Genomic DNA, 15,031 nt, shown 5'->3' with positions numbered 1-15,031 from the left:
AGCTGTGCTTTAAATGAACAAAGGGAGTGTGCCCGTGAGGTGACACTATGTGGGCCTGCACATTATCTCTCTATTGCTTTCTCTGAATTTTTCTACATTTATTTTACTTCAGGGTGGTCTGTTTAAAAAAAAGGTTTGGATATATTAATCATTCACAGTAATCATGTACAGTATATTAAAAAGTAATAACATTTATCAGTCTCAACATTTAACATTTTTGTGCAATTTTCTGGTATATATAATAATGTTAATAATACTTAAAATATTACACAGTGTCACAGCTTTTTTGGGACAGATGAATGTTGACAATCTGCCAGCATTGGTATGTACCATGTATCTGATTTACTCTCCCTTTATTGTAGATGTTTTGGTGTGGACCAATGAGCAGGTGATCCACTGGGTCCAGTCCATTGGTCTAAGGGAGTATAGCGGCAACTTGCTGGAGAGTGGCGTTCATGGAGCGCTCGTCGCTCTGGATGAGACTTTCGACTACAGCAGCCTAGCACTCATCCTGCAGATTCCTATGCAGAACACACAGGTAGTTATAAAAGAAAATAGATTTGATGACTCCTTACACTCGACATGGAATGACTGAACTGATTTTTAGGGGAAGAAAAGTTGGATTTTTGTATAACAAAATTTAAAGTACAGGGTTTTTTTTCCCATTTTATCAGGATATATATTGAACCCAAAATAAAACCAGTAAGTTGTGTTTAATTTCAAATTGCAACATCTCACACATTTTACCCATTCCATTTTTGTATAGTGAGCAGGTATCGTTACCCAGAATTCAAGTATTTTCTGGCCAGGTTTCAGTACAGATTAGCAATCTGGCCCAGTTGTCTATATTTAAAATGGGCTGTTTGTGGATCATAGGCTCCAGCCTGCCTGCGACCCTGAGTTGGATATGCAGAAGAAAAGGGATGTACTGATGGATGGATGTTCGACCAAAAAATGTTTCTTTATCTTTAGAGGTTGTTTTACTGTATTCAACGGGTTTTTGTTTTTCAGGCACGACAGGTTCTGGAGAGGGAATTCAACAACCTGTTAGCTTTAGGGACTGACCGCAGACTCGAGGAGGTATCTCTCCAGCTGCTATATAAACCAAATACAGTGTTGTTTGAAGAAGGCAAATTTCCTCACCTTGCTTTTCTGTCTTTAAAGAGTGGAGATGACAAGTCCTTTCGACGCTCTCCATCATGGCGCAAGAGGTTTCGGGCACGTGAGGGAGGGACTGGGCTGGGGATGATGGCAGGCTCCATGGAAACGCTGCCAGCTGGCTTCCGCATGCCGTCCATGTCCATGCCGCCTTCTATGAATTTGGCATCCAAGAAACAGCTTCAACCTGAAGGTATGTTACAATACTAAGCAATACCTAGGTCATTTTTTGTATGTAGCTATGAGCCTCACTGTGGTTGCCTTGACTAACTGCATGTCGTGTCCTCTCTGTCTTGCTGTGCTCAAAATCAATTGTGTGCAATGCTCTCAAGCTCCTCCCCCAGCAACCCCGAGACTTGATCCCTCGGCTGTGCGGACCTATTCATGTTAACTACTCTCTACTTACTAACAGGAGCGTTAATGCTGACAGGTAAGCAAACAGAAGCTCGACAGGATACTGTGCATTGTAGCATTGTAGGACCGTGACTCTAACTTTCAAGAGGCAATTAACAAAAGGTGTGCAAGCTAAGCCTAAAAGTTTACTACTGCGTGTACAGTAGATCAATCAAAGCAGAAGCTGTATCCAAAATTTTAATCATCATCATTCAATTCAGTTCTTTTTAATAGAGAGAGAGCTAAATCACAATAAGAGTTGCCTCAAGGCGTGTATATTGTAATGTAACGATGCCTTCTATGAGCAAGCACTTGGCGATAGTGGGAAGGAAAAACTCCCTTTTAACAGGAAGAAGCCTCCTGCAGAACCAGGCTCAGGGAGACAGGACAAAAGAAACACTGTGGAAGAGAGCTAAAGACTGACAGCGTGTTGTCATCACCTACCTGAGCTGGTGGGTGGCGTTAACACCCAAGTAGAGAAATACGACGGCTCGAGAAAGTAGGATTTTCTAATTCATACCATAGTTGCAGTTACCAAAAATCTTGGATGAGTTTGAATCCTGGTGACCTTGAACTCAAGGTCACGGTCAGAAGTCAAGTTTTCGGAAAATCTTTGAATACAATAAATCAAGTAAGCTGTTATCTGGGATTTGAAATTGATACCATAGTTGGATCTACTAGGAGACTGAGGGGTAGCTCTGGCAACCGCCAGTATTTTATGAATCAAGAAGCAGGTGCAACTTAATTTTTCTTTTTTTTCCTATTCCACTTTCCTCATCTTCTTTTCTCTCTTCTAGTGCATTCTCATTACCTATATGGACATATGCTTGCGGCCTTTTGAGAGTGATATGCCAAATCTGGAGAGGGAGACCTGGGTACCTCACAGGGAAGGCTTCGTCCCTTTGTTGCCCAGCCTCACCTTCCAACTTTCACCTCTCACCTCTTCTTCGGACACGTGCAATACAGAGGCCAACTCTGACCTTTGAACTCTTGAGAGTGCACATTGGCTGCGCTCGCTGCTGTAATGGAGGCTCATCCTGGTCTCTCCCAGTTTACCCCCGTGCTCCCAGTAGCCTTGTTGTTGTGGTTGTTGTGCTCCTGCTCCCCTGATCTCAGCTGTGGATTTTTTTCCTGGTTGTAATAGTCTCAACATGGCCAAGCCCAAACCAATCTTCCTGCGTCATCATGTCCTTTGCAAGAAAACAGCGTCAAAAAGACTAAAGGAGATGGTGAGCAGGTGTTGGTTTGGATTTGAGAATGATGAATACTTGTATAAATGGCAGATCCCACCACACGTTACCCCTCTACCGGTTATGCAAGGTATTACTCATTTATCTCTGTACATAAAATGGATGACTTATGTTTTTTATAGAAATATTATATATAAATATATATATATAAATATATATATATTGGGAATATATATGGAAAACAATATAATATTGCTGTATGAAACCCAATGCCCTGTATTCAATAGTGACTGTTCTCTCTCTCTTTCTCTTTCTTTCTCTTTCTCTCTGTGTCGGACCTTCGTGTGTCTTTTGCTGTATGCCGTACGTGTGTGAATCGTTGGTGGGAGGGACTCACTAAGGGAGGTGTGTGTTTCCACAAGGACTCTTCACAGGTTCATGGGTCCAATATCAGACTTCTCTCTTTGCCTCTTCTCCCATTCCTTCTTTTTTCCTTCTCTTCCTTCTCTTTTAACACAATGTAGCTGTTGCCTCTCCTTTCTCTGCCTCTCTCGCCTTCTGTATGACACTATGTAGCCTAGAATAGAGAGAATCCTTTAATATGAAGTGTGTGTGTGTGAGAGAGAGAGTGTGAGAGTGTGTGACTAAATGAGTCTCTGTGCTTGAGACTAGTAGATTTCGTGTGAAAAGGCCGGCCCCAGCCATGCGACCATGACTTTCTCTGTGGATGGTAGTGTGACCACTGTAGCTCTTCTCTGTTGATTCCTTACATTCTCTCAAAATCAAACTGTAAACTGCTGCTCAACATCAGCCAATGAAATCCACATGAAACTGCTCCACGTGACAGACTTGTCTAATCTTGCTCTGATTGAGCAGTCAGTACTCTTGGCTCACCAACTCCTCATCCAATAAGAACACAGCAAATGAACCAGTGAAGTGCTGGATGGGTGTACAATCTTTTTCTTTTTCTTTTTTTTTTGAAAGTTTTTCCAAGGTGTCTAAAAGGTGTAACGTGCTATGTGGCAGCTATGAGTACTGTGTCTTTATTCCAGGTGTGAAACAATGCTGACAAATCAAGATTTTATTATTTGGCTATTTAAAAAGAAGTGTAATGTATTTATGACACTATATAGACATAAGTAAAGCTGTTTTTTAAAGATTTGGTATCCTGTGTTCCTTGTTAAGTTATATGTGCCAGCGTATTGTATTATAGGCTAAAAACAACACTGGACAGCGTATTGAAAATGGTCTTTATTGTAAGAATTTAAACAGAAAATATCACTTTTCAGAACATCTACAAATACACAACAATCTTAGTTATAAAAGTCCAAAATAAGTTAGCAAAAAAATAAAAATGGCAAATCCACTCTGTAGAAAAAGGGAACGTATTTACATCACTAGCATTCATAATCAGTTTAAATTAAGCAGATCTTGGTCAAAACTGCCATGGTACATATTGGCCCCACAAATAAACTCTTGTTTTTTAAGCATTAAAACTCACACACACAAAAAAAATGAATGAAAGATTAGGGAAAGCATTTGAAGAGGAAATCTTAAATTAAGTAAGGAAAGAAAACTGGATCTGTCATTCCTCTGTGGCTCTATAAATCTGGAGGCAAGCCTAACAGGGATCACGTGTAGTAAATATGTGTTGGGTTCATGCAGCAAAGTCTTTGAATCTCCTGTAGCTTTGACAAACAGGTCTGGAACATCGCATAATGCAGGAAATAAAGGGAACAAAGCCTCAATGTGAACAGGAAAAGTCAGTTTGGCTAGCTGGCCCGTGGATCAACAGAGCTGCAATACTCGTCAAATGGAAACATTTTGTAATTTGGCATAAGACAAAATAATTTAATCAGCAGAAGCACAAAATAGACATAATTTAGGATTAAAGGTCACTTTGCTTTATGTTTGAGGCTCGCTGTGCACCTACTGGCCGGCTGGTCTGAGGGTCTATTTGGGAATGTCCACAGGAAAGGCCACAGGTCCATCTGCTGCAGAGATGCTGTCCACAATGGAGGTCAAGGCCCGCATGTTCCCCTGCTCTGGAGAGTCTGCAGCGCTCAGGAGATCTGCAAAAAGACCCAGTTAGACACTCAGTATCTGTGAAGGTGCTGCCTAGTCTACCTAGTTTAATGGGACTAAGTGGCCTGTGCTTACCCTCGCTGCTGTAGCTCTGCGTGCACTGCTCTGGAGTGCTGCTCCACTCTGGGCTGCTGCAGCAGGTGCTGCCTGAACTGGGCTCGCTTGACGACGACACCTGTTGCCATGGAGATGCACACACACAAGTTGCTGTCAGTCACTCTGTTATGATACAGCACGCCACACAGAAATACAACACACACTAAAGTGCAGTGTACTACCACAAATGCACATATAGTTAATGCATCCCGTGACCCCACTCAGAGGCAAATGTACACAATGAAAAAGACTTTCCATTACTACGACGCCTGTCACAGGAGTTCTTGTCAGTGTCTTTAAAAACACTAATGAGCTACACTGCATCATGTTTTTAAAAACCTTTTAAAACACAACATTTTTGCTCATTATATGGCTGAATACATATGCTGACATATTTCCCTCACAATAACATCAAACCTTATCCAGAATGAATAAATCAAAAGGAACATGACCAGATAATCAAATTTACACATTTTTGATTTGACATTTTACCCCAGTCATTGTTTAATGTAGTATTTATCTTTCTCTTTACTGTACCGCTCATTTTTCTCCCATATCTTCTGCCACTTTCCAACTAGTGCTGTTCCCAACTCTGTTTCCCTCTTGGCTGTTTTCTCTGTTTTTTTGAATTTCTCCCTTCCCTCATCCTGTCTCTGTCCTACTTACTCTGGGCTGAGTTGGGCTGGGCCGGTAGAGCAAACCCTGCTGTCCTGTCTCAGTGTCCTGCTGGTTGAGGGAGGACACCAGGGCTTGGAGCCTTTCAATATACTGGATGGCGCTCCGCAAGATCTCAACCTTGGGCAGCCTCTGGTTGGGGTTCATCAGCGTGCTCCTCTTCAAAGCATCGAAGGCCTCGTTCACCTTCTTTAGGCGTCTCTTCTCCCTCAGTGTGGCTGCTCGCCGGCGGTCCATGGTCACTGTCTTCCTTTTACACAGCTTACAGGCCCAGGGAAGACACTGACCTGGGCAGTGGGGCTCGGAGTGAGGCGACATGCTGGATGGAGAGGCTTTGTCCTCGGTACCTGTCACTCCAACTCCAACACCCCCAGACAGGTTCCCACACAAGCCCATCATGGAGTTCCTGTCCTGGTAGCCAGCTTGGTCATACGCCCCAGGCAGGCGAGAGGGGAAGTAGCTGTCCCCTCCTTCATAGAAGCGCTGGTCAGGGAAGAAATAAGGGTTGGTCTCAAAAAGCTCCATACTGGACAGTTGTGGTCTGGATACAAGGGAACAAAGATCCCAGCTTCCCTAGGAACTAGTCTTCAGTATGCGCTCTTCTTTCCTGTGTCTGGAGTTTGCGTTGGAGTGTACGTGTGTGCGGCTATCTTCTTCCCGGCCTGAGTTTGTGATGAGTGGAAGACGTGTGGACAGCAACTGGTGTGGAGCAACTGTAGGCTGGCATTTAAACCCCTCTGCCTTCTGCTGGATCACAGGGTTAAATTTAGCACGAGCCCCCAGAAACCTGACACGACGTTTAGCTGTTGCTGCACATCTACACATCACATCTCTGTTTGGCCCTGCTCTCTAGGGCTTTAAGGCCCAATTGTACGCGTGCGTGTTTTTCTGTGGGTTTGTGCGCTCATGTATTTCTTAAGAGGCCAGGACATGATCAGGTTGAAATGGGAGAGACAGCCTCAGACCAAAGGTGTCCATCTTAGTAAGTTAATCCCAGACTTGCGTCCCCTTCCGAACATGAAGAGTTCCATCATTAAGTGGGGAGGCAGAAGGGACATTCTGGAAACAGCTGTCACTTCTGCTGGGAGCCAGTGGCACACAGTGACAATACGTTGTTTGACTTCAGGTTTTTGATGGGAAGTCAATGAGGCAAGAGACTGTTGTTTACTCTGGACCTCTGTGAAGCACTGTCAGACTCATAATGCGATCAACTTGGTCAATACCAAAAAAAGCTTAGGTGACATTGTTCCTGTGGTTTATGTAACTGCATTCATATCCACTGACTTTCATCCTGAGATGATTGCACTATGTGATGCAAGTGACCTTCTGAGCTATACTAGCCTCAGAACCAGACAGGTCTGTGCAGGAACCATGAGCAGAGTGAGCTGCTAGGCTGACGCTGGCTCACATTACTCCCAGAATTTAAGGGACAGTAATGAGTCAGCCACACAGAGGGAATGGCCTTGGTTGTCCTGACCTCTTCCAGCAAGTCATAGCATTAGCCTAGCCACTGGGTGTTAATCCTTCCAGGACATGTCTCACCTCGTAGCTCATCAGCTAATTCTGACTAGCTTCCGCTAACATTGCAGCACAGCCAAAACACACACTTCTGTCAGCAGAGAAGTGGCCTGGAGTGACAGGCATATCATGAGGAGTGTTACATGAGTCTGTGCTCTATTTCTTTACAATACGTTTATCACAGTAATATAATACCTCTCAGGAGATGTTTTGGAAGAGACAAATTGCTAGCAGTTTCCTAGTAACCACAGTTCATTAAACTTAGAGGGTTGAAAGTAGAGATGGACCGATCCGATATTACGTATCGGTATCGGTCCGATACTGACGTAAATTACTGGATCGGATATCGGCGAAAAATAAAAAATGTAATCCGATCCATTAAATATCAAAAAAGCATCTCACAAAACTTGCGACACGGCGTAACTCGGCTCATAACCGTAGCAGTCAGAGCAGTGTGCTCACATGATAGAGCGGCTGTGTGTATTTGTAGCCTCTCTAGCAATCCAGCAATTCATCTCCGAGGAAGTTATCCCAGAGAGAAGTAAAGCAAGTGTGTAAGTTCATCTCTGAATGTTTGTAAAGCGTACCTGCGTTAAGCTTAACCACCGATATATGGAGCGTCTGCCTCTCTCTCTCTCCTCTCCTGCCGCTACTTCATGAAACTCCTCAATGATCAGCTGATCGGCTTTTCTGTCGCGAGTCCGTCTCTCTTGTTTGTTTTTGGCCCACTTTGCACCAGAAAGAGGAAACCAGCGGCTGAACAACAGCGGCGCGTTTAACCTTGATAAGCAGTTGTTAGAATGTATTTAATATTACTTTCTACACCAGGATCCTTTTCTACGTAGCTGACGGCTGGTAACTGTGCAGGGGCGGATCTAGCAAAGTTTAGCCAGGGGGCCGATAGGGCATTAACAGGAAAAGGGGCACAAAGACATACTTTTCTTTCTTATTCTCATTTAAAATGTCTAACTTTTAATAAATAATTATCTGAATCTTACACCCAAATTTTTAATCTGATGTAAAATGTATAGAAGTCCATTACTGTATATAGTAACTGTTAAGTCTAATATACCCTAGTAAGCTATAGTACTTTTTCCTTTGGGAAGGTACCATCTGTGAATTCTGCAATTCTGTAGAAGAAAGATGTTGAATCTATTTAATTATTCTTGAAAATAATTTATTTCTGTGCATTTTTTCACACTGCATCAAATTAAAGTTGATTATGTCGATTAAGCATCATGAGGTGGAGGGTGGGGGTGGTTCCTATTTTTTTTGCTGGGAGTTTGCAACCCTATTAGTTAGGTGCTTAATATTTCTGCTAAGTACTCTTTAAAATACCAGAATAGGGAGGATGGAGTAGGTTTAAGTTTATTAGATTGATCAGTGTTGCTGAACTATGAAATATTTTGGGTGCAGTGTATTTTTACATACAGGTATAACAGAATAGCTTTAGTGTTGTTGTTTATTTCAACTTGAGTATGAACTTATACAAAATGCAGCAAGATATTAAAAAAAACAGTTTTATTGATTAAAAACACACTATATCGGATTAATATCGGTATCGGCAGATATCCAAATTTATGATATCGGTATCGGTATCGGACATAAAAAAGTGGTATCGTGCCATCTCTAGTTGAAAGGTCTGGTGAATACCAATGCCAATGAGGCTTTAAGTTATTCTCCAACCAATGAAAGAGTAAATACAAGTTTTTTGAAACAAAAGTAAACAATACTATATCAGTGGATACCATGAGTTCAATATTTAAAATAGAGAAAATGAAGAAGAACTAAGGTCTTTATGGTGTCACGATAAGATGTGAAAAGCTAGGTTTTATACTTTTCCTGCTTATAAAATTAAAGAATAGCAAAAATTCTGTCACTTCACCTACTTCCAAGGTGCGTGGAGAGGATGAGAAACTCACAACGCAGGGACTCGAGCAACACTTAAGAGTATGACCCTGATGAAGGCCACAAGCCAAAACGCGTTGGTCATTTAATAAAGTTGTTCCTCTTTACTTTTAAGTGTTGCTGGAGTCCCTGTGTTATAAAATTAAAGAACACATTATTAATTCCTGTCTTATGTGAAAATTTTGAAAGTTCGACATACTAAGGAGCCTATCCTTTTTTAAAGCTGCTTTTAATATTTAAACTACACCAGTGTAAAACCTTCTTACATGTTAGCTTGCAAGTTAACACTATATTGGAATTTAGTTCTCTCTCTACACCTCTACCATCCAGATCTTGTTGTTGAAACTGAGACTAGGCAACAATTTTCCAGTTTTCTATTGTCCAATTTTGTGAGCCCTTGCATATTATAAGGTTTGATGAGATGCTCTCCTGCATACCTTGGTTGCAACAAGTAAGTTTCTGTTGTGTTCCTATCAGCTCAAACCAGTCTGTCTATTCTCCTCTAACGTCTGGTGTCAACAAGGCCTTTTCACCCAGATGAAAATCTACATCAAAAAAATACATATTTTTATTGCTCAGATTAATTTTTTATTGTTGAGTTTCTGACTTTTTTCCACAAGCAGCGACAAGCTCACACAGACAACCCTTATTTCGGATGAAAGAACTCAAGATGTTGCAATTTCCTCATTATAACTGCCCCTTAAAGCCTCTATTTATTTATTTTTATTGTGGATCAGCGTTGCCTAAAAATAACAGCAGCTTGTTTAAAAGAACATATTTATAGGCATGGTTCGTGGCAGATATTTTGACATTTCGTGTAAGAGAAAGCACAGGTGCAACCAATGATAGCTGATTTCCATTTAAGCGTTCCAGGGTTGTGCTGGTTCAAAGGGTTAATGATACACAATGGAACAGAGCCTCTTATTTCTGACCGTTTATTCTTTACCTGTGTTTTATATCATTTGGAAGGTAACAAACACAAAGTTTCAGTTAGACACAATCAAAACGAAAAAATCTTACAATGTGAATTATCTACAGGGAAGTTTCAGTCCTGGGATTAGGTGCCAGGCAGAGGTTTGGCAGGCCCGTCTGGTGGCTTGTGGTCTCCTCCTGGGGTTTGGGCTTGGGTTTGAGGCAGAGTGCACAGTCTTAGCTTGGCACGGGGCTGGGTCGGCTGTCAGGTTAGGCTGTGATGGATCGTCACTGATGGTGGAGTGAGTACAAAGAAGCCCGTGTTGGACTCAGGGGTACAGCAAGGAGGGGGTTTGCAGTGTGTCAGAATCACTCATAACCCTCTGTCATCTTAACCCATTGTCAGCAGAACTAGAGAAGTGTGTGTGTGTGTCCCTCAGTATTTGAAGTGAACACTTAAGATACAGAACAGTTTGTTTACCTGTGGTTTGCTAATACTGTACTTTATTTTCCATCTTAAAATAGGCCAAACCAGTGAAAAATAGGCTGGCTCTAATTTAATTATAATTGATTGGCCACATGTAAGAAATAATGCAAAAAAATATAAAAATTAATACCTATTGTGACATTTGGATTTATTCTAAGTATCAGAGCTATTGATTAAATTACTAAATAAATATTAATAATATAATATAATAATGTATTTCTTGTCCAGAGTGTTTAAGGGTCCCCTTGTGTGCAGCAGGGGGGGGGTTGCCCTGTCACTGGCAACACTGTTCCACTTCTCCTCAGTGACAAGCAACAGCACATTGTGGGACAGCTGAGCTCTGGGGGAGGAGGGAGGGATCAGTCCTCCTCACCCCAGGTTAGCCTCAAGATTTCCAGTGACCTGGAGAGCTGTCATCTGAGTGCAGTCGGGAAATCTCAGATATGTAAGAGGAGAATAACATAACAACAGCGAGGAACTGTTTATTAGAGGTGGCTAAACCAGGTCTTCCATCCAGTGAGATACATTACGATATAAGACGCACAACAGGATACACAAGTTGTTTAAACAAATAAAATACATGCTTTTGTTTCTACTTCATTTGGATGTTCCCATAATAATTGGCAATTTAGTGTCCAGCATGAGCGCTAACCTATTATTTAGACTGAGAATTGGAAGGAAGTAGAATCATTCAATTTTGACTTTTGCTTGAAATTTTGTGAACACTTTAGAAACAACCTTTTTTGGCTTCTTTGTTACCTGCCAGGCTATGATCCATCTTGCTGCTGCAGAGATTTTTTTTTTTTTTTTGATCAAGCACTCCTGGGCAGTGTAACAATGATCTTCAATTTTTCTCCATTTACGCCATCTGTCTGACTTTCTATTGTTGGAGTAGAAAGTGTAGCAATAGTTCTGTAACCTTTTCCAGCCTGGTGGGCTTCAATAAGCCTTTTTCTAAGGGACCTTAGAAATCTCATTTGTGCATGGGAAGATACAGTCCCTCCAACATGACAATGGATTTTTTTTTTTCTTTAAAGAAAAAGGACTGGAGAAAGACGACTTTTTTTTCTTCTTGAAATTAACTTCTAATCCTCAATATGTTCATAGACTTGCTGGTGTATTTTTCTTACTCTATAAATAACAGTTATGTTCTGCTTGAATAACTGAGTTCTGTGTTTTACACTTTTAGGATTTGTGCAAAAAATCTGGTGACCTGCTCAGATGTCTAAATGTTTATTTAGATCATTCAGAACAAGTCGGAAAGTTTAACACTTTCAAGGAAAAAGACAGGAAATTATTAATTATTGTTTTCCACATGCAAAAAATAAAGTCTCATTCCTGGCCTTGCGCTGAGTGTTTCTCTACTCCTGGAAAGGAATATTCTGTCTGAAATCCAGACTCATGCAGCATTATTATGTACTAGTTTCATGCCTTTGGGAGAGAGCATTGTCACCATAGTGACAGCAACACATGTCCAAGTCTGTCGTCTCAGAGACTGTCGCCATGAAAACTGCACATCCATTCCTAAACTCTTTGATATCAGAGCTTCCAGATTACGATGAGGTTATACTTACTATAGAACATTAATGTTGTATAGGATCATTATATGGAGATGTGACAAAGCAGCCCACTCCTCCTCGACAATCATCAGTGCATAAAACACAATGAGAGCAAATTAAAATATTCACGGTCAGATCTGATTACTGCCCTGCTGTGTCCCACTATTTCTGTTGAGTAATGACCCTTACATAAGCGATACAGTTTGACGACCCCCCCAAAGGTGATGTGACACTACTATGGCCTGGCTAATCATCAGGAGAATACTCCCATTCATTTATACTCAGAATGAAGTGCCCCACCTGTGTTTGCACAGGGCTCTGGAGGCCTGGAGAAAGCCTTCTAAGTCAGGGGAGGGGGAACAGTAGTTCTGTAGCCCAGCCGTGCTGCTGGTCACTGGGGCTTTTATCGCAGAGTAATCCCCTACAACAAACAGAATGGCCGGCATGTGCATACGCAGCTGTCGCAGTCTTAGTGCAAGTGGTGTCATGTTAAATCACAGGAATGGACTGAGCCCCTGCACCATCCGCTGCCCTTCCCTTCGCTGGCATCCCACTCACTGAAAGGCTCCAGCACACACAGACAAATACACATACATACTCATGCCTATGTGCATAACCCACTTCCCACTAACATACTTTGCAGCACATGGCAGCCCAAAAGTTATTCCCTGTAAATAACTTGTGCCCCATTGCTACAAACAACCAGACTATTTCAATGACATATATTCAGAGGATAATCAAAGCAGGTATCACAGGCAGGAAAACAAAGTGACATTTACACCCTGACACTTTCCAAGTATAAAGCACCATTAGCATAGCTCCTCTGGGAAATTCTGAATCCTGTCTGAAGGCAGGTATGTATATAGTATATACTGTTGAGGATGGCTATGTTTTAAACTATTTCCAGTTTTTCAGTCCAGCTCTGTTATCTTACTCTGCTACATTTCAATCGTGCCCCTCGCTCCCCATCTATATCCTTATTTTTAATCTACACTATCTTCAGGCCTTCTTCCGTATTCCTGTCTTTGTTTTTCTCTGGCTCCAGTGACCTTCTCCCATGTCAGCAGAGGGACAAATTTAGCAGCCCAGTTTCTGGAGCGACCAAATAGTCGGACACAACAGAGGGAATGTGTGTATTTGTGTGTGTGTTTGTATAGCTGCATGGAAATTAGAAAGGAAAGAAAGGCCCTGGCCTGACAGATACAGTTATAGATATCCAGACATGTACTGTCCTCGGGGTATGAGACAAAGGACACCAGAGGAAGGTATCACAAAAATCTATATCTTAAAATGAGTTTTGCATTTATGACATCAACAAATAAACCGATTAATGGCAGTGAGCGCAATAAAACAATAAAAATAGGCATAAGAATGGAAGCAATAACTATTTTCCCTTCAGGAATTATTGCATACGCCACCGAGGATAAAGAAAGAATGTGTTAAGTTATTCTGGGATGTTGAGATGGGAGCGCTGTCGCCATGGAAACATGCAGATCGCTCACCACTCCCTGGGTCTTGTCATTCTAGAGCTGCCAAGCTCCGGGTGCCATGTCACCAGGGGTGTTATGCCATTCTTCGTCTCTACGCTCGGTGACGCACCAGATGCCACATACAAAGCAGCAGGCCTAGACCGTTCTTGAATTAGCTACCGAGTAAAGGGAAGCATTTCACAAAACATCAACACCTACCTACCAGCTCACATGTGAGGTCTTCAGTGGTAAACCACTGGCAAATAAATTCTTTAAAGCGCATGAGTGGAAATTGGAGGAAAAAAATGTCCATGAGTATTGTTGTCTTTCTTTTTTTGTTTTACCCCAGAGGTTAGTAACCTTTGCTATCCAAGAAGCCATTTACGAGTAACTAAAGGGATGAATCAGCGTTGGATCTATATATAAGAGACAAACGAGCAAGGAAGAACATTTTAATTGTATCTTTAGACAGTTTTTTGTTAGGTGAATTTACAAAAATGCCAAAGAAAATAGTTTAACTGGCATCAAATAGCATTTTTGCACCAATGAGGTGACATCTCAATACAGTGTGCAGTGTGTCCTTCAAACATTTTAGGAAACTGGACAAGTGGAGGACCAAAGAAGAAGTGACATTTCTAAAAGCTACAGCAGTATCTGAATATTCGTAAGAAACAGAAAAAATTACAGCAAAGATCTGACACAGGATCTGAGAGACATATTTGGCTCTTCAGTTGATCCATCTACTGTGGGTGGCTGCTACATTGTACAACTGTATAGTGACAATAAAGGCATTCTAAGAAGCCATTCTTAATGAAGGGAGGAAAGACTGAGGAATACCAAATTACACAAGACCTGGACAGTCATGGATTGGCCTCCCCAGAGCCTGGACCTCAACATTATTGAGGCAGTGTGGGAGCTTTGAATGCTCTCCAAAAAGCCCGGAGAACTATTCCTGAAGACTGCTTTAAAAATGACAAGAGATCTTCCCTAAGAGTTCAGAGTTGTTGCAGAACAAAGGTGGTGATACCAAAAATTGATTTTCAAGCTCATTGCAATTCTACAAATTCTTTTTGCTTTATATATGTTTCAATAAATTGCTGCACCTATTTTCCATTTTCCTTACAAAATATAAAGTCTAATATAAAGACTTTTCCCAAGTACTGTACATCCATGTAAACCGCTGCTACTGAGATTCAGAAATATTCAGAGGATAAGGCACCAGAAGATAGACGTAGGCCACCTTTTAGTTAAAACATTTTTACAACAGTTATGTGGATAAAAAAAAAAAAAAGGTGGATTTAAAAAAAAGAAACATAGCAATTGGTCAATTCAATATCAATCTAGTGTTTAAAAAAAAAAAAAAAAATCAAAGTCACATGGAGTCACTGTAGAGTCGTAGGTTAGAGACTCTGAGTTTAGAGGAATGCTGTAGTCTTTACTTTAACTATGAAAAGTTTTATTTTGTAAATATTTACATCAAAATATGAAGAACCTGGAAAAAATATGATGCATTTTAATGAATCAAGCCAACAGTACACCAAGCTAAAGGATACTAAGTGGAAATACTTTGATAATTATTAC

The 15,031-nt window shown here is 41.2% G+C and overlaps 2 protein-coding genes across 2 annotated transcripts in view; one reads left to right on the top strand and one right to left on the bottom strand.

Annotated features, from left to right (window-relative positions):
• ppfia4 (PTPRF interacting protein alpha 4) overlaps positions 1-3,837 on the top strand; it is a 64,949-nt gene extending 61,112 nt beyond the window's left edge. The window contains exons 27-31 of the mRNA XM_039612455.1: positions 363-538; positions 1,012-1,080; positions 1,165-1,351; positions 1,491-1,588; positions 2,349-3,837. Of these exons, the coding sequence (XP_039468389.1) occupies positions 363-538; positions 1,012-1,080; positions 1,165-1,351; positions 1,491-1,549 (491 nt within the window). The 3' untranslated portion in view covers positions 1,550-1,588; positions 2,349-3,837. The remainder of the gene's footprint in view (positions 1-362; positions 539-1,011; positions 1,081-1,164; positions 1,352-1,490; positions 1,589-2,348) is intronic.
• Positions 3,838-3,979: 142 nt separating this feature from the next.
• myog (myogenin) lies at positions 3,980-6,373 on the bottom strand. The gene is made up of 3 exons (XM_031747663.2): positions 5,589-6,373; positions 4,902-5,001; positions 3,980-4,813 (listed from the first exon to the last, which is right to left on the bottom strand). The coding sequence occupies exons 1-3, from the start codon at positions 6,120-6,122 to the stop codon at positions 4,695-4,697; spliced, it is 753 nt and encodes a 250-aa protein (XP_031603523.1). The 5' UTR covers positions 6,123-6,373; the 3' UTR covers positions 3,980-4,694.
• Between the last annotated feature and the right edge of the window lie 8,658 nt (positions 6,374-15,031).

The sequence above is a fragment of the Oreochromis aureus genome, linkage group 5, assembly GCF_013358895.1.
Source record: "Oreochromis aureus strain Israel breed Guangdong linkage group 5, ZZ_aureus, whole genome shotgun sequence".
NCBI lineage: Eukaryota > Metazoa > Chordata > Actinopteri > Cichliformes > Cichlidae > Oreochromis > Oreochromis aureus.
Note: the sequence above shows the minus strand (reverse complement) of the source record. Positions and strands in the feature narration are given on the sequence as shown.